Genomic DNA, 25,046 nt, shown 5'->3' on the forward strand with positions numbered 1-25,046 from the left:
TTCACACTTGGACATCTTAGCTCTTTGGAGTGTGTTATTAAGTTGAGTATCAGTTTTTGGAAAGGAAAATGCTGTGGGCATACCCATGAAATATTGATGTTAGAAATTCAATAGGAGAAAGACTTTTGTGTGATTGAGAACATATACTGTGATAAATTAGGTCTTGCATTCATCCTCCCAGAACAAAATAGTCCATCCTGGAGACTGATGATTCCAGTTGATTTCCAAAATATTCTAGGTATGTTTGGAAGTCTTAGCAGTGGATCTATAGAGTGCTGGGCTGAGAGATGTTAGGCTTTCAGAAGCTTTAAAAGACTTGAAGATGATGAGGGAATTGTTAATTGAAGAGTTTTGCTGAATCAGACAAACCTTACCATGCTGGCCTGTGAAGTGGTAATGAGGGGGATAAAAAGAAAGCTCTGAGGCAACGGAATCACTTCCAGGTAAATTATTTAAGGTGATTTATTGTCTGCTACTGTTTGACAATAAAGTCCCTCCTGGCCTGCTTTGACAATAAAATCCCACCGAGCCTTTAGAGAGGCCTGTAAAACATGACTTTTCAAGGAAGACTTTTCTTGAAATTTATATGAACTCTGCTATAGGTAGATATCTGACATTTATTTTTACATTGATTCAGGGTGATTAAAATATGTGTGTGTGTGAATAGGTGGGGTTTTTAATTAAGTGTTCAGGCATTTTAATTCAATTTCATTTTTAATATATTATATAAATGGAATTGATATTGTTAGCTGCTATGCACCTAGGATACAAATGATTCAAATTAATAATGAACAGAGTGACTGAAATCCATATACTCTGGTACAGAGATTATAGATTTTTGTTACCAGCTTGGTACGGGGTTTTTTTTTAATGCCATGCTTATTTTAATGCCCTTTAGAGCTATTTTAGAAAACAAAATCTGATACACCTGCATTTCTACTAATATGAGTGTGACTGAGACTATGCTAGGATTACTGAACAGCTGTTTAAGGAGTGTGAGCCTGCTTCTGCCTTCTAATATATATTAAGTGTCTTTATGCTTTATTTCTTTTTCTTAGTAAGAGGATTACTATGGTCATTTTGGAGGCAATGGCCTACTTTACTGTTTAGTTATAACATGTGTTGAGTGTACACTGTTTTTTTATTCCCCATGTCATACTTTCAAATATTCCAGTTTAGGGATTTAATGCCATTTTGATTCAGATATTTAGGAATATTCCAATGTTTGCTTTTGGGAGCGAAGATACTTAAATCAAGAACAAAGGATTATAGCGCTGAAGCCAGAGGAAGGATTTTTTTCAGGACACATAGGCTGAATTAATCTAGTGGGCTTTTTTATTTTAGGTAGGTAGATAGATAGATAGATAGATAGATAGATAGATAGATAGATAGATAGATAGATAGATAGATAGATAGATAGATAGATAGATAGATAGATAGATAGATAGATAGATAGATAGATAGATAGATCTGTTCATTTCATTATCTATCATAGTTATATCTCATCTTATTTCCTCAGATTTCAGGTTCCCAACAGGTACCATTTACTTATTAAAAACCTCTCCTCTTTCCTGCCCTTTGCCTTTAGTAGACTTTAACTTTGTTATGTGCAAGAAGACAGTATCAGATAGCTCAAGCAAATGAACCAGCTCTCATGAAATAAGGCAAGAATGAATAATAATGGAAATACATTTGTGATGGACAGGAGGCTGTGCAGCCCATAGCTATCAAATTGATCCCCTAATGAGGCTCAAGCTGATCTAAAAGTGTCCAGTCAGCTTTCATGGATTTATGGAATGTTAAGAAGAGGGAGTAGGAATAACAGTTTGGCTTTTTTTGAGGTTAGACAAATTAGAGAAAGGGTATGTCTGGAACAATCTATGTAGGTTAGAATCCAAACACATAAATGGGTCTAGTCAGATTTGAATCTATTCTTCAAAAAGGAGACTAGTTTAAACTGGTTTGTCAAGTCTTTGTGGTCTGACAGAGATAAACTTACTCAGTGTGAAGTCTATGAATGACTTCTGATTGAGAAGTTACCATTCAGGGGTATAATGCCTTCCAAGTTTTCTGAAAACAGCAACATGAAACTGTAACCCATGAACTAGAAAACTATATCCATCAACCAAGACTGTGAAGTTGCATTATTCTGTAATCTATATGCTTTACCTTCTACTTTTTAAGCATAGAAACCATTTTAATGAAAAAAAAAGCCATAGCAAATGTTCCTTTATAAACCTGCCTCCAGTGTTTTAGTGCCCTCAAAGAAAAATACAAATTGTCTCACAATATCAGATCACAATTCAAAGCCATTGAATACCTCAGAGGAAGGGTAACAGGAGAATTGGTAACAATGAAACTTCATTCAACATTCCCTGTCTCCAAAAATGTTTAGCCATGTCTTGATGCTCTGACGTAGTCAGAGTCTATTTCAGAGGAGGTAGTGGATGTGACCAGGAGAGAGCTACATGCAGGCTGAAGTTTTTTGCATGATAATCACTCATGCACTGATTGTTGCAAGGAGACTACTTCTACATGGACACACATGCTGCCCATGCTGAATTTAAAATGAAAAGCACAAAAACTAAACAAGACAAACAAACGTCCCCTCCAAATTATTTGTAAATATTAATCTAACAGTCAAGATATTTTATTTACCATTTTTCAGTTACACAAGGAGGAATTTCATTTCCCCTATTTCTTCATTCTCTTTGCTAGCAGTCCCCATACCTGACTCCCATACCTGACTACATCTTCCTTTCTCACAAACCAGCCTACCTTTACCTGCCTCCATGTCTTAAGCTTGGAAAACTCTGACACAGTAAAGTGGTTTCATGCTTGAGGATCAGGTCCTATTGAGATATGGGCAACCACAGATACTTGTGGGGACACTACACTTTCTCCTGAATCCATCTCCTTTTTTTATCCCTTTGGCAGCCCTTCTATCATCTCCCCTGGTTCTACTTCCTTCTCTTCTTCACAAGTCCACTAACCTTTTATTTGCTCCCCATCTTCTGCTATATTTGCAACTTCTCTTCTCATTTAAATCTTTCTCCACAATGAGTATCCAAAAGTGGCTTACATCACAACAACCTTCTGTGATATATTTGTCTGTGAGAGAGATTGATCCAAGATCAACCTGTAAGCTACCATGACAGAGTAACTTCCAGTGCAGAGATGGTGCAGGATGGTCAAGCCTGGATTTGCTCTGGACACAGAAGCTCAAGTTTGCAGCTCTGAGAAGAGTTGTCTGCCCCTCAGGATGAAGTAGAGAGCCATAGAGAAGTCACCTGTACTCCTGAGATAATTTCTTCTGGTTGAAATCATGCAGTTACACCTACCACAGAGATTCACTGGGGGTGAGAAACCAGAGTTTAGTGGTGTCACCATCATTTTCCAGTATGGGCCACCAACCTCCTATGGGAGGAAACATCAAAGCTGTATACTTCTTGTATACCTCAAAATGAAGATATAAAGAGACTAATAAGAGAAGTGAAAATCCTGCTGTTGATAAGTCCAACAAAAACCAGAAGGTTTGGAATGATGAATGAAATGTAGATTCCAGAAAAAGCGTTAAAATAATTCAGTCAAAGGATAACTTCAAAGAAGAAGACTGCAAAATGTAATAGTTGTTTAAGGACTAAAAAGCAGTAAAAAGAATTCAAAGCTTATCTCCCCTTCAGTCAGAAGAGTTGCCAGATTAGCAACAGAAAGAACCAAATAAGGTTTATCTCATGAACCAAACATGTTTCGACACTCCTACATTCCTGCTGGGTGACCTTGGGCTAGTCACAGTTCTTCGGAACTCTCTCAGCCCCACCTCCTCGCAAGGTGTCTGTTGTGAGGAGAGGAAGGGAAAGGAGCTTGTAAGCCACCTTGAGTCTCCTTACAGGAGAGAAAGGTGGGGTATAAATCCAAACTGTTGTTCTTCTTCTTCACTTACAAAAGTCAACTGCAAAAAATCACTTCAGTAAGTGCTAAAGAAATTTCCAAGAAAATTAAGAACTTATTTAATATCTAGTTATAAAACTAAGTGTTCATAACATGGAGCAGCTAATTTGTTTATTAGAGATTAAAAATAAATAAAGTTTGGATAGTAATTTCAGATACAATGTTAAGATGTTACCATACTGTCTGGCACAGGAGCAGGGGTGCTTGTTCATGAGTGTCCCTGCCAGCTTGCTAGCCTAAAGTGTGATGCTGGCCTTGCAGAGATGGGGAGCCTGTTCTCTGGCAATGGTCAGGTCTACCTGCAAGAACTTCCAGAAACTCCCTTGTTCTCTCATTCTCTTAGCCTGCTTGCCATAGCAGTGCATCCTCAACTCCACACCCAAGGAAGGATGTGTCCTCAGCACAATGCAACAGCCCTCTATGAGGGGTTCCCAACTTCTTCTGGAAAGGCTTTCTCTTTCTCTTTAAGGTAACTGCTGCCACCACCTGACCTCTTTGGGAATTTTCCACTGGGAAAGGTCAGGGACCCCCAGCTTCCTTCCAACTCTGAGGCCTAGCCTCTGTGTCTCCCATTTCCCTTCTCCTGGGTAACACAAGGAAGGTTCATGGCCTGGTGCACTCCTGGAGGCATAGCTGTTTACCAACTGCCACCGTTCCTCCTGAAGTCCTCCTTTTAAAATAGCATGTTCAAGACAATGCAGGTCTATGTGGTACAGAGAACTGCTACCAACATACAACATTAAAGAGTATTTATTTAAAAGAAAATGTTTACAAGCATACTTTTAGCACAGCACCATATTGAGCTAGAGCAGTGGTTCTCAACCTGGGGGTCGGGACCCCTTTGGGAAATGAACGACCCTTTCACAGGGGTCACCTAAGACTCTCTGCATCAGTGTTCTCCATCTGTAAAATGGATTATTGTTAGGATTGGGGGTCACCATGACATGAGAAACTGTATTAAAGGGTCGCAGCATTAGGAAGGTTGAGAACCACTGAGCTAGAGGTTCAAAAGTGTCTAAAGGATCACTTTGTCACAAAAAGAAATGAAAGATAAACCCAATTTCTCTGTCCCTTTCTCTGTACATAAAGTAGTTAAAGTAGTGCAGGCTCTTAACCTTAAAATATTACTGATCTCACAGGCCCTTTCTGCACGGGCGGAATATGGCGGCCTGGGGATGGCAAAAACGCCATCCCCAGGCCGCCATTCGCACAGGGGGTGCAGCTGCTTCGCAGCCGCGCCGCCCTCATGCCGCCCGACCGGCGCCAAGCCGGCATTTCCAGAGTGCGTTGGGAAGCGCACTTTTCTGGAAATGCCGGCTGGAAGCTGCTGCCGTGCGAACAGGCGCGCAGGGCAGGGGAGGCGTGTCCCCAGGCCCCGGCAATGCGGTAGAGGGCCGGAGAGCAGGTAAGTCAACTGGGCGATGGCGCCCAATGGTGCCGTCTTCCTGGTTCTTTCCATGCGGACGGTCCCGGCGGCGTGGGGTCGGCGTCAGCAACGCCGACCCAAGCCCTTCTGCCTCCGTGCGGAAAGGGCCACAGAGTTTCCATTACCTGGAAGATTGCACCAGCTCCCTGGGAACCACATGGTCAAAATGGCTGCCACCTCCAGAACTCCAGGCATGAGCTCTGTCTCCATCCTTGGTCTTAGCCAGAAGAGAGACTCCCTCTCTGCTCCCAAGAGTTTTATCAGTTCCCAGTCCTTACCCTCTTGATCTAGTCAGTCTGGGCCAAGGAATCTTTTACTGCTGGATCCAAGTATCCTCTTCCTGATGCCCTTCTATCATTTCAAGTCCTCTAAATATGTGATACCTGCCTTGATAAGGAATAGGGGCTTAACCCATCTCAATGTCTCTCACTACCTGTATTTGCATCTGTAAAGGGTGGCTGGGTAGGATTGGCAGTCTGCTCAGAGAAAAAAATGCTTAAAATGTTTCCTTCAAACCTCAAGGGGGAGGGAAGCCATTTCTTCACACCCTTCTTTCAAAACATACAGATTTATGCACAACCATTTATTCTTCCATACAGAAATGTCTTTAGCAGTCCCTGACCAGACATTTCAGGGCTTTTCATATTTATTAATACAAATAAGAACTGTTCTAGTTTTGTATGTTTTTGCTTGAACAGATGATCCTTACCTTGACACTAAAATGGCTTTTGGCAAACATTATGATCTGGTATTCAAAGCATAAAAGGCTACATATTTTCATCAAGAGGAGAAGCCATTGTTCATTCATTTGGTTTCAGATGAGGCTGACTCTTTTGCCTTAATGATTAGTTTTTAAATTACGAAAACTTGCTCTTGCAGTTAATGAGGATCAGTGAAGAACTATTGAAGGGAAAAAACCTTCATTTGTTAAACATCAGATAGTCATTGATGGTGGTCTCAGTTGCCTTTTAGAATATTGGATATAAATTGAAAATCACAGCAACATTCAAACTTCTTGGTTTAAAAAAGAAATGTTACAGCTCTGAATGTTAATTGTTCTACTGTTCAAAAGTGTATTGGGTCTTGACTCCTAGTGATAGCATTGTTCTTTTCTTTTAATAAATGTGTGAGATTTCCTAGCTTTTGGCATAAATGGTAAGGGGGTGGATGGAGGTCAACTGCTCATCTGTTTCTTTCTCTTTTTTTTACTTTAACCAGAAAAAGACTTACAACATAGACAGAAATTTATTTGCTCATTGAAAACAAACAGGAACCTTTTGGTACAATAGAGACTAAAGGCCAAATACAGCTAAATGCTAGGCAATCTATGATCAGAGTTCCCAGCAAGAGTGAAAGTAACTTAAGAGTGCAAGATATATTCAGAATCTTACTTGGGTCCATTCAATTTGGCCTATACCCAGGAAAATATTTAGGATTGCCTTTTGGATGTCCTATTGCTATTATGTTGTTCGTTTTTGCTTGTAACTCCAATAGAGGATTCTAGATCCCTGTGAATTTTGTAATTTGCTTCATCGGGATCTTCTATAGACTTGTTCAAGGTAGGAACTGAGAATTTTCTAGTGAAAATTCCCTGATGAAGCAAGTTGCAAAATATATAGGAATCTAGAGAGCTTAATAAGTTCTCAGTGTTACATAATGCTCCTTTTTATCTTCTCCTGTTCATTAAGTAGATGTGTGGAAAGCATGGAAAAAGAAGCCTGGTGAACCCCTGTAATATAATGGATCTGAAAAATGGCTATAAATTGTGCTTAAATTCAAAAAGAGTTTCTTAACAGAAGAGCCTACTTCATCAGAGACCACAGTATAATATGATGGTTCATCCCAGCTGGTCAGATGGAAAAGCCGGACAGAGCAGCTTACTCTTACAGGCCCTGCAGAACTCATTTAGATCCTGCAGGGTCCTGATCTCCATAGGGAGATTGTGCCACCAGGTGGGGGCTAGGACTGAGGAGGTCCTGACCCTCGTTGAGGCCAGCTGAGTGTCTTTTGGGCTGGCGATTTTCAGAGGGACCTGATCGGGCAATATGGGGAGAGGCAGTCCTTCAGGTATGTGGGTCCAAGATCACTCACAACCTTAAAGGTTAAAACCAGAACCTTGAAAATGGCCCGGTACTCAATCGACAGCCAATGTAGTTGATAAAGGACAAGTGTAATATGTTTCTTGCTCGAGACCCCAGCCAGGAGTCGAGCAGCTGCATCTAACCAAGTTTTAATTTCCAGACCAAATTCAAGAATAGGCGAGTTACAATAGTCCAGCATAGAGGTGATCGTTTCATGGATTACTGTGGCAAGATCAGAACCAGAATTATATAGGGCCATCTGATGAGCCTGCCAAAGATGGTAGAAAGTCTAGGTCCTAGAGATCTGAGCTTCTGAGGATGAACTGGAGTCCAGAGTGACGCCCAGACTGTGCACCAATGAGGATAGCTGTAATCCATCACCAGCTAATGCAAGCAGTTGAATGTCGGCTGGCATCTCCCCATGACCCACACACAGAATCTCCATCTTTGCTGGATTCTATTTCAGCCTGCTTGCTCTCAACCAACCAGCCATGGCCTCAAAACAATGCTGCAGAGTCTCAGGGGCTGAGTGTGGATGGCCCGCCATCGTCAAGACATACTGATGGCACCTCAGCCCGAAACTCTGGACCAGCTCAGCCAGGGGGTGCATATAGATATTAAAGAACATCAGGATTGCCCCCTGTGGCACCCCACAGTCTATGGGGCGCTGGCATGAGTTCTCCTCCCCCCCACTATCTGCAGCCCCTGGTTCCGTAGGAACGAGTTTAACCAGCATAAAACTGTTCCCCATATCCTGGCCTTTGGGAGGCGGTGGACCAACAGATCGTGGTTGACAATGTCGAACACCACAGTAAGACCAAGAAGCACCAGCAGTGCTGACCCGCCCCAGTCAAGCTGGAGCTCATCAACAATGGCGAGCAGAACCATCTTGGTCCCATGACCAGCACAGAAACCGGACTGGAAGAAATCCAACACCTTGGCATCATCCAGAAACTCCTGAAGCTGTTCAGCCACCACTCTCTCAATTACCTTCTCCAGGAACACCAAATGCAAAACTGGGTGGCAATTGGCCAGATCCAAAGGATCTAAATTCGGTCTCTTCAAGAGAGGGTGGACCACTGCCTCTTTCAGCCAACCCAGAAAAACTCCTTGCTCAAGGGAGCTATTGGTGATATTCAACAGGTGGATCCATTGTTGCTCCTGGCCTGCTTTTATTAGCCAGGAGGGGCATGGGTCAAAAGGACAACTGGTAGATTTCACAGCTCCCTGGAGCCTGTACACCTCAGAGGGGTCAAGCAGGGTGATATGATCTAAACATGAACTAAAAGAAGACAGCCAAGGAGCCTCTAGTTCCCTTATTGTATCAACTGTGGCCAGCAAAGCCTGGCAGAGAGAAAAGATCTTATCTGCAAAATAGCTTGCAAATGCCTCACAGCTAAAAGCCAATTAATTTTTAGGACCCGTCGGTAAGGTCGTAAAAGTCCGAATCACAGAAAACAATTGTACCATGCAAGAGCTTGCTGTAGTGATGGAGGCAGTGAAGAAAAGCTGCTTTGCCTCCTTCAACGCTTTCTCATAGGCCTTCATAAACGTCCTATATGAGCATCTTGTCCCTTCATCATGTTTCATCTTCCCCAGCTCCTCTGAGTACCATGGGAACAATTTGGTATCAGGACATATTGGGGTGAGCTCCTTGGTTGCTTCACAGAGCCTGGAGTACCAGCCCTCTACCAGCTCATCGAGAGAGTCGCCAGGAGGGGGTGACTCCCACAAGAAAGTCTGGAATCTCATAGAATCCATAAGCCTCCGCAGGCAGGCCAAATTTTGCCAATCGCCTAGATGGGGGGTCGCTATGTCAACACGAGCCTTGAGGAGATAGTGGTTAGACCAGGGCACTCGATCAACCGAGGATAAGGCCACTTGCACACCTACTGCAAAGATCTGGTTGAGAGTGTGGCCCTTCTCATGAGTGGGAGTCCTGATGTTACAAGGGAGAGGCCCAGTGTCAACATGGATGACACCAGGCTCATAGCCACTGATGAGAAGGCCGAATCAGCATGGATGTTGAGGTCCCCCCATATAAAAAGATTTGGGAACTCCAACGCCCACTCTGCAACCACCTCCAAGAACCATGACAGGTCAAGACAAAAAGTACTATGACTACTATATTTTCAACTGTTTTCAAGATTTAAAAAAAGACATTCACACAGTAAGAGGTGTAATATGGAAGCTGACTGAAAAGGTGGTAATGCAGCAAAAGGCTCATTTATTAGGATGAACTTATAAGCTATCACTTCAATTTGACACAGAAACAGAACAAGTGAAACCATTTATGGTAAGATGGGTAGAAAATTTTTGAGGAAGGAATATTTCTCCAACAATGGGAAACCTTATGGACAAAAGATATAGTTCACAAATAGTCAAATATTAAGAAAAAATTGGTATAAGATGCATTAGCGATAGTATATTGTTCAAAAGGATGTCAAGAAGATGGACAAGAACTATAAAGGAGAATTTTGGAAATGCAAAAAAGTGGATGACACTTTTTATCATAAATGGTGGATGTTCAAAAAAATGGAAAGAAATACATGTCCAAGTTTGTTTTTAAATGAAAATTAAATTTATCATGAAAGCCAAGAGTATGCTTTGGAGAAAAAAATCAGAATAATTGTTTACAGATATCAGCTAGAGGTATATTTGAAGCAAATTGGAAAGCAGAAGAGTGCCATGCTGGGAGGGCTAGGAAAGTAAACTAGCTGAATATGTAGTAATGACAAAAAGTAATGAACTATGTGAATGAAAGACTAATTAAAGAATTTTAAGATAAATGGATAACATAATACGTATATTGTTAAAAATAAGGAACAGGATGAGATTGTGGAAATTATATATGTGAATTATTAATAATATTCCTCATAAATTGTATTGAAAATATGCTAAAGGGGAAAAACAGTTAAACATGTTGGACAGATAATAATAACAAATAAACTTACTTTGCAATATTTGTGAATTATTTTTGTACATTTATAATAGTAATCACATCTACAATTTTTAATCTGTTTTGTTACATTACAATTCATTTTATAATATTGTCTAACATTATTATCAAGTTTAAGTATTGTGTAGGTATGTTAATGCTCATTTTGTCCAGAGTGGATCAAAAAAAAGAGTTGGAGGCACTTTTCCCCTCAAGGCACAGTCAAAGTGAGTTATGTGCGGAGAGCAGCCCACATTATTTTTCCTGCCCATGTGTAAACCTATCCCTGCAGCTCGCACCCACCATTTTCTGCAGCCAGAAGCCTCTGTGCCACATGCCACCTGCTTTTAAAGTTCCCTCAGGATCTTTCCCTTGCAGGCATTTGGGTGGCCACCTTTTCTGAGAATCAGCTGGAATTCTCCTATCAAGCATTCAAAGCTTCAAACATACCGCACCTAAAACAAACAAACAAAAAACTTGGGGAAATGACACCCTGCTGAAATCATCAGGGAATACTGGGTTAATTAGTATATTAAAGTTCAGAAAAGGCAGAAAAACTGTGATGCGTGCAGGGCAAATATCCCAGGGGATCTTCAATAAAAGGCGAGCAGCACAGAGGCTTCTGGCTTCAGAAAATGGTGGGTGTCAGCAGGGGTAGCTTTGCATTCGAGCAGGAAAAATAATATGGGCTGATCTCCACACATCAATAACTCGCTTGAACCTCATCTTGTGGAAAAAAGATTAGTTAATTTAGCTTTTTCTGAAAAACCTGGGTTGAGCTGAAATAAAACATCCTGAGGACATCTTGGGGGGAAAAGCCTGTGCAGAGTTCTTTCCCAAAATGCTTCTTCTAATATCCTCGAGATATTTTATTTGTGCTGTGCAGAAAGGGCCAGTTTCTCCCTTCCAAAGCTGTCATTTCCTCCAGGAGAACTTTTCTTTGTAGCCTGGAGATCAGTTGTAATTCTGGAAGAACCTGGCCCAGCTGGAGATTTCCATCCCTGGAATCTGATGAAGTGTATTTTGCATAGGTTATAACCTATATTAGGGCAAATAGGATTTTTTAGGGTGGCATATATCTTTAATATGGACAAACATCTCTTTGGGCTTTAAGTCAATTGGTTGTCACTATGGAAATATAATGACATGCAGTAAACAGCACCTTGTAGCTAGGGTAGTGATTTTGGATACAAGAGGAATTTCTTTTACAAATGTATTCATATTCTGTAAAATGCTGGAAGGTTGAGGGGGATTCAGGTTGCTTCGTTGCCAACTGGCAGGTGTTGGGATGTGCCTTGTGCCTCCCTCCATGGCCACTCAGGCTTGTTGACTGTGCACTACTCAGTCCTTAGGAGATGGAGGTGGGATGGGGAGCTGACCAACACCTAATGATACACAAGCTCCCTGTGCCCAGACTGGTGAGCACCCTGTGACCCAACACAGGTGGGGAAGAATGTACAGCTCCCACTCCTTTCACGGCCTGAGGTCAGTGAGACTTAGGCCCTTTCCGCACTGCAACGGTGCGGGTGTGCATCAGCGTAAAAGACGCTGACACACACACCTGGGACCATTTGCATGGATGGTCCCAGGAGGGCAGCAGGCGGTGGCGCAGCCTTCGCACAGGCTGCGCCGTCCCTGAAAGCTTACCTCGTCCCCTGGCCTCCGGCTCGTCGCAGAGGCCAGGGGACATGCCCCCACAGGCTGGAGCGACGGCTCTAGAGTCGCAGGCCAGGGGGGTGTCCCGTGGCCTCTGCAACGAGCCGGAAGACAGGAGATGAGGTAAGCTTTCAGGGATGGTGCGAGGGACATGGTGCCTTCCAGCCGCTGCCATTCACATGGCAGCGGTTGGAAGCCGCTGTTTCCAGAAAACCTCGCTCGGGGAGCAAGGTTGGGAAACAGTGGCTTTGTTCCGCTGGGGGGGAGTTCCCTAGGGACAGCATTTTTGCCGTAATGATTGATGGCTGCCTCCACACTAAAAAAAACAAACCCCAAAACAAAATTTAAAAACCCGCAGGGACAGTGTGATATCAAACCTCCTTCCATGTAATTATGTAACCACAGAAAGTTGGGGAGGACAGCCTATTAGGGAGCCTATTCCCTCCTTTCAAGGTGTGATGCCTATTTAAGAACATATGTTTGACTGTTTTACACATTACTTTTTAAGGGCATACTTATATGTGTGCCTAAAATGTTGCTGCTGGTAAGAAATTTTGGGTAAAGGAATTGGGATGTCTGTGAAAATGATAATTCTCTTAGCTCTTTAAAATTTCTGTCTTGATTTTCCTGCTATGCAGTGAATGGATAGTACAAAAATTCTCTAAAAAGCATTTATAAATAATTTGCTAATATCCAATAAAAACACATTTTTCAAAAACAAATAACAAACAAATCCAGAAATGAAAAGAAAAAAATGTAATTCTATATTGTTTTATTAGTGCAGAATTATCTGGAAAAGATTGTTCAGTCTTCTGCTATTAAGGTGAAATGACTGTTTTTTAAAGATTGTTTTGAACATATTTAACTCGGACAATGACCTTTCAAAATTTGGAAGGAGGAAAGAAGGATATATGTGTTGTGTGTGCATGCCCTATAGCTAATTCTGTGACTGCTGAGCTAAAATTATCCTTTTTTTTTGCCTTGTAGGTTTTCTAAGCACTGGAGATCAAGCTGCAAAAGGCAATTATGGATTGCTTGACCAAATCCAAGCTTTACGATGGATTGAAGAAAATATTGGATCTTTTGGAGGCGACCCAAAAAGAGTTACTATTTTTGGATCAGGGGCTGGTGCATCATGTGTTAGTCTGCTGACACTGTCTCACTATTCAGAAGGTATAGTGAATACCTATGCCTACCTTTGCATAAGTGCCTACCTATGCATAAGTGTTTAAAGGAGGGAAGGAGGGGAGTGTTTAAAAGTAAATTGCAACCAATCGGACCAATCAATACAGATATCCTTTAGAAAATATGAATATTGTTTTCTTCTACAGTCCATTCTCTGTCTAATTTAAATCAGTTATTCTAAAAAATGCAATTGAATTTTCTTGACACAATTAAAACATTTTAATTTTTTGTATCAAGATTTCATAGCATTCAAATCTTCTTGCTGAGCAGGATCTGTACATCCATTCAAATAATTCTAAACTTGGTTCTTTTGACTGGATCTTCATACCTGAAAAATAATTCCATATGGGATAGATTCAAAGACATTTTCCAGCTGCTCCGCTCTGCTCTAGTGATACAGAGTAGCTCTAGACCAGCTTCTGGTTGCTATGCATCACTGGAGCATGGCAAAAAAAATTGCACCGTGCCACTAAATCTGTGACCCCATATTCCTGGCTTCTTTAGAAAAACGCAGATATGTTATAACCTGTCAATGCTAAGGTGAAGACACACCTCTGCAAGGAATGGAAAATAGGGTTGCAGAATAAAAGGCTATTAAATTGATTTTAGTCTAGCATACTTTTCTAAATTACATGATGCATGGCTTCTGTGAGACAGGAGAAAATGTATAATTTTCCTGTGACCTTTTTGCTGGCAAGGAGGTTTTTGTGCAAGTCAGTCCCATCAAGAGGAGATGATTGCATGTGGCTGACATTCCTATAAAGTCTTTGGTCACAATTCAATTGAACAGGGACACTTCTGCAGGTGAAAGAGATGCCCTAGGACAACTTTTGTTCCATTTTTTTATTACAGCTTTTATTACAAAATGGGTTTTTATTTTTATTTTATAGGGTAGATCGTTCCTTGGTGGGAAAAGGAACCAATCACATTAACTTTCATTTCTGCACATCTGTGCTGGGTTAGGAGGTGCTGATCTTGATGAGTTAGCTCACCTATTGCTAACCCCATGACAATAGGGTCAAAATTGCATTGTTAGTCTAAATGAGGAGCTGCTGTAAGGCTTCCATGCAGATTAACCTCTTAAGGTTACTGCCCAAGATATTCAGATTTTAGCTGAGACCTTTGGACCAGGGCAAGGCAAGGGGTTTAGGAGAATCATTCCAAAGGAAGGAAATGCAGAGAAGTAAGTATTTGTTGCTGACCTGGGTGGGTGGAGGAAATGCAGTATCTGATGGCAAGGTGGCTTTCCATATCCTTTGTCTTTAACAGTTTCCATAGCAAGGTGTGGTAATCAAGCATGCTATTAACTCAAATGAGACCTCCAAGCTGCTAGGAGTAACTCATTATCTTAACTTAGGCCATTTCGCTGAGAGCCGGAAGCTTGGCTGAGGTCGGCCCGGCGGCCCCGTTAAATTGCTGACCCGGCAGCGCTCAGACCATCCGCGCGGATGGTCCTGGAAACAACCGGGCAGCCCGGCATGTCCGAGCCTCTGGCGTCGCCCGAGACCTGGGGACGCAGCCAGCCCTGCATGCCTGCTCCAGCGCAGGGCAGAGGCGTGTCCCAGGCCTCTGGCGATGCGAAGGCCTGAGGACCGCCCCAACCCCTGCATGCCTGCTCCAGCGCGGGGCGAAATCCCCAAACACCGGCGATACCTGAGCCAGAGACAAAGGTAAAGTCCCGGGTGGGGGAGGCATCATGAAGCCGCTGCCGTTCGCTCGGCAGCGGCTTCACGGCAGCGTTTCCCCAACAAGAGCGCTTCCAAGCGCTCTGGGGAAATGCCGGCTTCGCGGCGCGAGGGCGGCGCGAGGGCGGCGCAGCTGCGTCCCCTGTGCGAATGGCGGCCTGGAGACGGCGTTTTTGCCGTCTCCAGGCCACCATTAATTGCCCATGCGGAAACGGCCTTAGCTTTTGTTAAGGCAGTTCTGACCTTTTGGCTTGTTGTCATGTGACCATGTGGCTACCTACACCCAGAGGAGTGCTTTGGCAACTGGCTTTTTGGCCAATATGTTTCTAAAGCAAAAACATAGATAAATAATATTCTGGGGGTGTCAGGGGCCATAACACCTCCCTCCTCTGGATGGGGCTGAAGATCTAAGAGCAACACAACAATGGAATTCAACTTTATTGTTGCAGGAGGGCTTCTTTAGATAATGCATAATGAATAATTTTGTTTAATAAATGCTGCTGGTTTTAATGTGTGTGATAATTTTAAAATTTGCATCTACAGGTTTGTTTCAAAAGGCAATAATACAGAGTGGAACTGCTCTGTCCAGCTGGGCTGTGAACTATCAACCTGCCAAATACACTGCCATTTTGGCAGAAAAAGTGGGCTGCAACATGTTGGATACTACAGACTTAGTTGAATGCTTTCGGAACAAGAATTACAAAGAACTAATTCAACAGACTATCACCCCAGCCACGTACCACATTGCTTTTGGCCCTGTGATTGATGGGGATGTTATTCCAGATGACCCTCAGATTCTGATGGAGCAGGGAGAATTTCTCAACTATGACATAATGCTAGGTGTAAACCAAGGGGAAGGCTTAAAATTTGTGGATGGCATTGTGGATAATGATGATGGCGTCTCTCCAAATGATTTTGATTTTTCAGTCTCCAATTTCGTGGATAATCTGTATGGTTATCCAGAAGGAAAAGATACACTACGAGAGACCATTAAGTTTATGTACACAGACTGGGCAGATAAGGAGAATCCTGAAACACGCAGAAAGACTCTGGTAGCGCTGTTTACTGACCATCAGTGGGTTGCACCAGCTGTTGCCACAGCAGATCTTCATGCACAGTATGGTTCTCCAACATATTTCTACGCATTCTATCATCATTGCCAGAGTGAAATGAAGCCCAACTGGGCTGATTCAGCACATGGGGATGAAGTACCATATGTGTTTGGCATCCCTATGATTGGTCCCACTGAATTGTTTAACTGCAACTTCTCAAAGAACGATGTCATGCTCAGTGCAGTTGTTATGACATATTGGACAAACTTCGCTAAAACAGGGTAGGTTTTCCCAACTTTTTTTAATATGCAGTTCTTCTATGGTATAAGTTTTAGCATTTGTAACAAATGTAAAATGCCAATTTGGGGCTGTGTTGCTTCACTGAAAGTTTTGCACAGTAGAATTCTGACAGTATCTGTATAGTACTATCATGCAAGATTAGATTAAAGGCTTTTAGGAATGTCACCTGCATACTTGTAAAACAACAGAGATGCCATTATGCAGGTCCTTTTCTCTTGTCCTGAAAAATCCTCCAAGTCTGGACATTCTGTTCTTTGTGTTGTGCCAACTTGGTTTTTAATAACAGGTTTTTTTCACCCTACTTTCTTTGGGGGGGGGGGACAGTTGCTTTTTGCATTGTGCAGAAGTGTACATAAGCCTAGTGCATAAAGGGGGAAAAAAATGTTCCACTTGCCTCACAGAGGCACATGATGATTATTGGCACATATTTAAACAGCAAACTGCTTTGATACTTATTTTTCCCATGAAACTCTGGGAATTACATTTATTAGGAAGGAGGGTTAGTGAACTCTAAAAGAGAATTTTCAGCACCATCACAAAAGTACAATTAGCAAGAATCCCATAATACTGAGTTTGTAGGGTTGACCCAATCTGCTCTACTGTGTGTTCTTCAGTATTGCTAAATTGTATGCCAACATTTTTTGTTACCTAGAAATCTTTTTTCTTATTCTGTAGAGTTTCTCTCCCAATGCATCTTTTCAATAGCCAGTGTGAAGAATGATGCTATAAAACTGTGCATACATAAAAAGAGTGGCGTTGTTATGGCATGAGTGTTCTTGGAAGCAATAGGTCTCAGTCTAAGCCTATAAAATATGCCACATACATTTACTGTAAATGGAATGTATCTATGGTTCCTCTTCTATAAAACCGTCCAGTTCAAGAGAGAGTGGAAGGAAAGATAACAGAGGATCCTTTCCTCAGCCAAGACTTTGAAATATTGAATTACTGATTTGCAAAACAAATAAGGAATTATAATGTGTCTGTATGTAAACAGAAGAAAAAAGTACAATGGCCACACAGCAGAAATAAAACATCCTGCAGATGTTTTAAAAAGATCTGTTTTGGTTTTTTGTCTTCGCTCTGCACAGAGAACACAAGCATTGCCACCCAAAACGGTTCTTTTTTCCTACCTGCTGACCAGTGTAGCTCTTGTCAGTTTCATAGGGCCTTTCCCCACTCAAAGCGATCCCCCCTATGCCGCGCGCTGCTCTCAGCGTGCGGCATCCCTGGTGCGCACCCAGGTGTCCCCATGACCCCGTGCTCTGCATGGGGTCATCAACAGGCGCCGTTTTCTCCAGCGCCAAGGATGCCATGCGCTGAGGGGGCGCGACCACGGCAGTGTCAGGACGGCTTCCCTGTGGCTGCCCCTGTTGTGGGGAGTGCCCAAGGACCCTGTGCTACTTGAAGAGAGTAGTGCGGGGCTTAAGGTAAGTGGGGAAAGGCCCATAGTTGTGTCTGCCATTTTGTGTGCTGCTCAGTGATTCTCCTGCCTCTGCCATTTAGTGAAAGTTTTCCCATGGAGGTTTCCCCTTCTTGCAGCTCATCTGCATGTGATTTCACTTTTTTTGATTTCCTTTTTTTTTTCAGGGGGATGTCTGCAAAGCCACGACATCACAAATATGCACATACTGCAGATTTTGATGTGTCATCGTAGCTTCACAGACATCCCCCGAAAACAAAAAAGGCAAAAAACCCTTTATTCATGTACCTTTTCAGTGAAATTGTGTGTGGATGAGCTGCAAGCAGAATAAACCAATGTGGGATGCCTTCATCAAATGGTGGCAGGGACGGAGAATGCCTGCAGCAGCATACAATATGATGGGTGCAAACAGCAAAAATGAAAGTAAAAGAGCTGTGGAGAGGGAGAAATAAAATGAGGCCTCTCTGAGTCAGTTTGCACTTTTCTAACAAAAGAACAAACACTCATCTAACATGGCTGGGCATTTCAAACATTTTCGATTTTATACCCTATCTTGCATTTGAGAACTTTTGTTCTCAAAGCATGCAGATGTTTTCACCCTTTCTCCAGGAAAAAAGATCACTAGTTTAGCAATTAAAAAACAAAACCCTGGATTGAGAAAAATAAAATTACATGAAAATGTTTTCAGGGAGATAGCTGTGTGAACTTCTTCCCAAAAAACTTTTTATAACGTCCTCAAGATGTTATTCATGTATGTAAAACCTTTGCGTGCAGATGTGCGGACTTCGCTTACTCAATAACTACACAGGTACACCTGCTTGTTGGAATGAAGAGGGAAGAGGCTGGGCTGAGCTGGGTAAGGGCTTTTATAGCCTGCCCAAGCTCCCCTGTCACGTGACAGTTCCCCACCATCACGTGACACCCACTGCCTCCGGAGGGGAAGACGAGCCTCGCTCGATCCTTCCCTGCCGCAACTGCGCTCTGAGTAAGTCCCGGAGCACTATTTATTGGCATATTAAAAAATTACAAAATCACAGCCTAAAATATATAATTATATATAAAATCAATCAGACTCCCATCGATGCTTAATGGTTACATACCTGTAGTTCACATTGAAGCATTAATTACATCAAAGAGAAATTTGGCTACCATTTCACAGAAAGCTTCATTTAAAAGATGTTATAATTGTGCTGTGTGGAAAAGGCCAGTGACAGTACTATCCCAGACAGCGTTATGCCTACTAAACCCATTAACTTTAATGGACTTAATGTCCTTAGGATGGCAAAGTTAGAAGCAAAGAGTAGATGCTTTTAATAAAGCAGAGAAAAGCATATCTGCAACATTTTCTTAAGGAACACTGCAGCACTTTCCTCTCTAAATAGCACCCGGTGTTTGATACTGTTTGGATTCTGTTTTTTACAATTTGATTTTTTTCTCATCTTGGTATTGACTTAAAATAAATGTTCTCATGGCACACTAAGGACTCATAAATCTTTCCAATGAGCATTTAATGGCAGAATTGTGCTTTCAGAGCTGCAGTCCTACTGCAGTGCAGAGGATGGTATACAGCAATACTGGGGGATTTGGATATCTGTAGTGTCCTGATCAATTCAGGACTAGAGTTAGTTCTCAAAATGCTGAGAGAGCAATCCTAAGCAGACCTCCTCAAAATCCTCCTCAAGTCTACTTCTGGGAAAAGTGTCCTTTGGATTGTAGTGTAAGAAGCTTACAGAAATTATAGTCTATGTATACTTAGACAATGCAGTTAATTGTTTAAAGCAAAGAAGATATTGCAGAGAGGAATATAATAAATGGTAGGAGAAACTGTGGGGCAGAGTGGTACTCGAAAAAGAAATTTAACATTCACTTGCACATTTAAGCCTGTTTCTGGGCTACATTTTTATCTGCTTAAAACAAACTCCTATTCTGTATCTGGATGGATTGGAATTATTTGGCCCAGAATAAGGTCCCTCCAATGACATCTTAAAATAGAACTTTGAACAAGCCTGGCGAAATTATGGTGCCAAAGTGGAAAAGGGGAAGGCAAAGCTGAATGGTGTTATCAAAAAAGGGTTCACAAGATGGAGTAGGGTTCATATGATATTTCCCTGTTATTCCACACTGGATACAGACCATGGTACTTGTGCAGAAGACATTTCATCCTTCCTCTCTGTGTTGCTACCCAAACAAAAATGGTCTGGAGGGAGCTATGTGGTGCCACATTGTGTTTCATGATGGGCCATATAGTTTAATGCAAGATTAGCAGTGTGCAAGGGAAGACCAAAGTTCTTTCTGCTCTTTCATTGTGTTGTTCACTGGCTTTGTCTCTGATCTCTAACTTGTGACCTCTGTATTGCAACAGTAAAACTAGAGTATAATTAGCCAATAACCAATAATCTGTGAGTTTTGGATTTAAAGCTTGGTTGAACAAGTACACAGTTGTGCACCATCTGTGTATGACACTAGCTAAGCAATGTGATTTAGTATTTATTTGGTAATGGCAAAAATTAGTACTGGAATGGTCAAATAATGGTGCCTACTTGCATCTTCACATTCACTGGAATGTTTGGAGTAGAGACTATGATTATACATGCTAACCAGCCTTCAATCTCTACACATTCAACAGAAGGTATGACCAAAGATTCTACATGTGATCTGCCTTTTGCAGCTTCCCCATTAGTGCAGAAACCTATATGCACCAAATTGTATACATATGGTCTTCATTCACACCATCCAACTGTCCGCAGCCAAGGTAGAGTCAGTGGATGCAATCCTGCTTCCCCATCCACCAGCTCCATGAACGTGATTTGAAAATGATAACCAGTATCCAAAGTGAGAGTGGGTGGTCTGCATTGCATGAACTTTCAACTGTGCTAATGAAAATGGATTGTTACATTATAATTAGAGTGTTTATTGTAGTTAATAATCAGTGATTGAAAATGAAATATGTAGGTGTTTCAAATGTGAGGAAAACAATTTTTGGAACGTCATGATCTCTCTGTATTATTTATATTACTTTTTTTACTACCACCACCACCACCACCAAACTACTATGATTCTTGCAGTGCATTAAATTTGACTTCAGCATTTATCTAAGGATTATAAAGAATTCCCTCACAATCCCATCTGTCAGTATTACTCATAATTTCAAGCAGCTTTCACAGACTGCCTGCTCAAGAGCTAATTTCAGCAGGGTGTAAGTAAAATTGTAGCCTCCTGGGTCTGGATTTACACCATATATCTACAGACAGCACAAATATTTAGGAAAGGTCATTAATCATTTTACTGCACACCCAACTGTTAATATAATTACTTAGTAGAAATAAGGCTGACAATAACAAATATATCCATTTGGATTTTCTCTGATTTGACAAGAAACAGTAAAAAAAGTACAGCCTGGTAACCTGGAAATTCCACCTGTGCTGTAGGAATGGGGCAGGGAGCATAGTAATTTTTATTTATTGTTCAGGGATATTAGCAAATTACTCTACATGTAATTTTCAGGTTAAAAAAAATCTTTGGCTTGTCTTTTATTTTTTCCAAGAATAAATTTATTACCACCAAGCATTGAATCCTTTGATCCTAATCTGCTTCCTTCTGGTCCAAGAAGCTTTCTTCAAGTGGAACTCATCTCTCCCACCAGTGGAAGACTCATTAATTAGCAGAATAGACTCATATATTAACAGAATTAGAATAGGATCCAACCCACTGCTCCATTACAATTCCTGTACCATTTGCAACCAGGACAGATGATATACCGTGGTGGTGAACCTTTGGCATTCCAGATGTTATGGACTACAATTGGACATGCTGGCAGGGGCTGATAGGAATTGTAGTCCATAACATCTGGAGTGCCAAAGATTCGCCTCCACTTAAACCCGTGGTGGCGAACCTATAGCACAGGTGCCAGTGGTGGCACTCAGAGCCCTCTGTGTGGGCACACGCAAACAGAGTCGCCCCCCACACACACACAGACATCTAGGCTGGCCTGGGCCACTGGGCTTGATTATTAGCATTAAACTTAAGACCTAGTTTTGGGGAAGCAGTGTAGGTAACCTTGTTAAGCACTGTTAAACCCCACTGATTTTCATGCAAAGAACTAAAGCGTGATCCTTTACCTGGGAGTAAGCTTGGTTGCTGGCAATGGGGCTTGCTTCTGAGTAAATCCTCCTAGGGTCACCTGTTGGAAGAGTTGCACGGTTGCTTCAAAGCAAAGCCACCGACTAGCACCAAGCTTACTCCCAAGTAACGCACGCCTCGGAGCCAACAGTTTTTTCTAAACTAAAACCTCAGTATTCAGGTTAAATTGCCATGTTGGCACTTTGCGATAAATAAGTAGGTTTTGGGTTGCAATTTGGGCACTCGGTCTCGAAAAGGTTCGCCATCACTGACTTAAACAATCAGGCTATTCACCTTCTGCTTCTCTCATATAGCAGCTTGCTCTTGTGCACTTCTACTGAGCATAGGCTGGATGCCAGATATATTGGGAAAGATGCAGGGTGCTTAGGTTCAACATTTTTGGTGTTCTTCTAGTCCACAATATTCAGATCCTCCTCTTCCTGCTTCAAATGTCTGTTCAGCAGTCCAATACTAACTCCATGGAACAATTTAGGGTTCAGTCATATGAAGGATGTTAAAAGTAAATGTTATAAGGTGGGCTACCAACCTCCTGGTGAGATCTGGAGATCCCTTGGAATTAGAAGTGATCTCCAGAGTATAGATATCAGTTGCCTAAAGTAATGGTACCCAGTCTGGGGTATGTGTAACAGCAGGGGTAAGTGCCAAAGCATTTGGGGTTATGTGAAAAAATACAATTTCAGGAAAATGGGTTGTCAAAGAGCATGGAAGTGAAAAAAATGGGAACAACTGTCCTAGAGGAAATGGCTGGTTTGGAGAGTAGACTCTATGGCAGTGATGGCGAACCTTTTCGAGACCGAGTGCCCAAATTGCAACCCAAACCCCACTTATTTATTGCAAAGTGCCAACACGGCAATTTAACCCGAATGCTGAGGTTTTAGTTTAGAAAAAACTGGTTGGCTCCCTCTTCCTCCACCCCATCCTCTTGAGCAGGGGTCAGCCTGCTCTAGCCTCCAGCAAGTCCCACTTGCACTGCTCTGTGCCTTTCTAAATCTGTCTCCTCTGCCCCCCCCCCGGGCAGCAGCCACCAGGCCTGCCAGCCGAGTCCTCCCTGCTCACCGCGGTGCACGCACGTTGTGCTCAGTGGCCCAGGCCTAGATGTGTGTGTGTGTGTGTGGGGGGTGATTTTCCGCCCCCCACATGATGAACTCTTTGTGCATGTGCCCACAGAGAGGGCTCCGAGTGCCACCTCTGGCACCCGTGCCATAGGTTCGCCATCACTGCTCTATGGCATTACACCTCGCTGAGCTCCGTATCTTCTCCAGACCTCACCTTCATGCTTAGCCCCCAAATCTCCAGGAATTTATTTATTTATTGTCTGTCTTTCTCACCTGCCTCAAGGCGAATTACACAGAATGAGTCAATACACTTCATGGATGGGACATTCAATAAACAATGTAATGGGATTAGGATTACAGAACCAACCTGAAATCTAAAAACAAAACTGAAGCAAAGAATTTTTATTTTATTTATTTATTTATTTTTTCAATTTATATACCGCCCGATCCCCGAAGGGCTCCGGAATTAAATATTAAGATGACACAAGAATGATTCAAATTTCCGTAGAAGAATCTTAGTTTCTGCAAGCTATACTCAGAAGTATAGACCACTGTCGCTAGTAATTTGTTGGCAGCCTGAGTAACAGTTTATTCCCAAACAGATACAGTATTATCCTAGCTTCACTGAATGTTCTCTGAGTCCTGCTGTCAGCATCTCCTTCCTCCTAACCAGCCTAAATCTTCTATATACTTTCACCCTCTATTTTCCTAAAAGCATGTGACTCTAAATTACAACAATCACTACTGTGACCAACATGAGAGGAGTTAAACTAAAGCAACCATGCTATATCCTGCTTTTACTTTATGTGAGATGCAAGATGGTAGACTGAAACATAAGTTCATGATCCAAATAATTAAATATCCCCCCCCATGTACCAATGTTGTTTTTACCAGCATAGTACAGTGGCTAAAGAGCAGCCTTGATTCCCTAATCTGAAGAAGCAGGTTTGATTCCCCATTCATTCCCATGAGCAGCAAATTCTAATCTGGTGAATCAGGTTTAATTTCCCTTTCCTACACATGCAACTTTCTACATGACTTTGGGCTAGTCACAGTTCTCTCAGAACTCTCTCAGCCCCACCTACCTCACAACGTGTCTGTTGTGGGGAGATAAAGGGAAGGAGTTTGTAAGCCACTTTGAGAAAAGTGGGGTGTAAATCCAAACTCTGGCCGTTTCCGCACGGCCCAAAAACGACGGCCTGGGGGCGGTAAAAACGCCGCCCCCAGGCCGCCGTTCGCACAGGCGGCACTGCTGCGTTGCAGCAGCGCCAACTTCTTCGACCGGGCGCTTGCCTTCCCTCCAGAGCGCCAGTCCGGGCGCCCTAAACAACAACCCTTTAAAGGGTTGTTGTTGGGGGGGAAGCTTCTTCCCGGTGGCGCGGTGCGAACCGCTACCGGGCTGGAAGTCGCTGTTCTCGGCCCATTATACGATACGCCGTTGTCGCCTGCTGGTACCGTAGTGAAGCCCGCCCACACTCGTCCTTCTGACCTCCAGGGGTCGGAGCGCGGCGTGGGCGAGCCTCTGTTCCACAACCAGGCAGGCTTACCACGGCGACATCGCGGAGTGGGCGGAAGAGGCGGCTCCGTCGCAGGAGCCGCCTCTCCCTGCGCGGGGCACCTCTGCTTCTGGCCTGCTTTCGCGACGCTTAGCGTCGCGAACAGACTAACGCTTTAATGCCGGCAGAACTCTTGGCGGCGTGGGGGCGCATGGCGGCCTCTTCTACCTTGGCCCACCAGAACATCTAGACTTTATGACAAAAGTCCTGAAATCTGTTTGCCAAAGTGGTGTCATGAGGCCTTGCTGTACTTCTGTTGCATCATGCATACCTCAAGTATGCTCACCAAAAAAGCAGCAATCTCATTTTGTTTTAGTGTTATGGTTAGTAGATGAGGATTGACTTTAGTCAAAAATTGTAGATAGTTGATATTTTGCTTTGTATATGCTTTTGTAAATCCAGTAAGTGTAGTGCCAGTTCAGCAACACGTGGTCTGTACTTGGATCCCTGGTCAGGTAGCTGTAACTACATTTATCACAAATCAACTGTCTAGACTGTGTAATATCCTGCTAGCCTTTCCTAATAGCTAACTGGCACTAATGCCAGTTTTCTAATTTAGTAACAATCCTGCAGCTGGATCCCTAAAGTAACCACACAAGGC

The 25,046-nt window shown here is 42.6% G+C and overlaps 1 protein-coding gene across 4 annotated transcripts in view; it reads left to right on the plus strand.

Moving 5' to 3' along the window:
- NLGN4X (neuroligin 4 X-linked) overlaps positions 1-25,046 on the plus strand; it is a 230,689-nt gene that overhangs the window by 197,940 nt on the left and 7,703 nt on the right. For all 4 annotated transcript variants that reach the window (XM_048492428.1, XM_048492427.1, XM_048492430.1 and 1 more), the window contains 2 exons: positions 13,040-13,225; positions 15,466-16,255. In XM_048492428.1, the coding sequence (XP_048348385.1) occupies positions 13,040-13,225; positions 15,466-16,255 (976 nt within the window). The remainder of the gene's footprint in view (positions 1-13,039; positions 13,226-15,465; positions 16,256-25,046) is intronic.

The sequence above is a fragment of the Sphaerodactylus townsendi genome, linkage group LG04, assembly GCF_021028975.2.
Source record: "Sphaerodactylus townsendi isolate TG3544 linkage group LG04, MPM_Stown_v2.3, whole genome shotgun sequence".
NCBI lineage: Eukaryota > Metazoa > Chordata > Lepidosauria > Squamata > Sphaerodactylidae > Sphaerodactylus > Sphaerodactylus townsendi.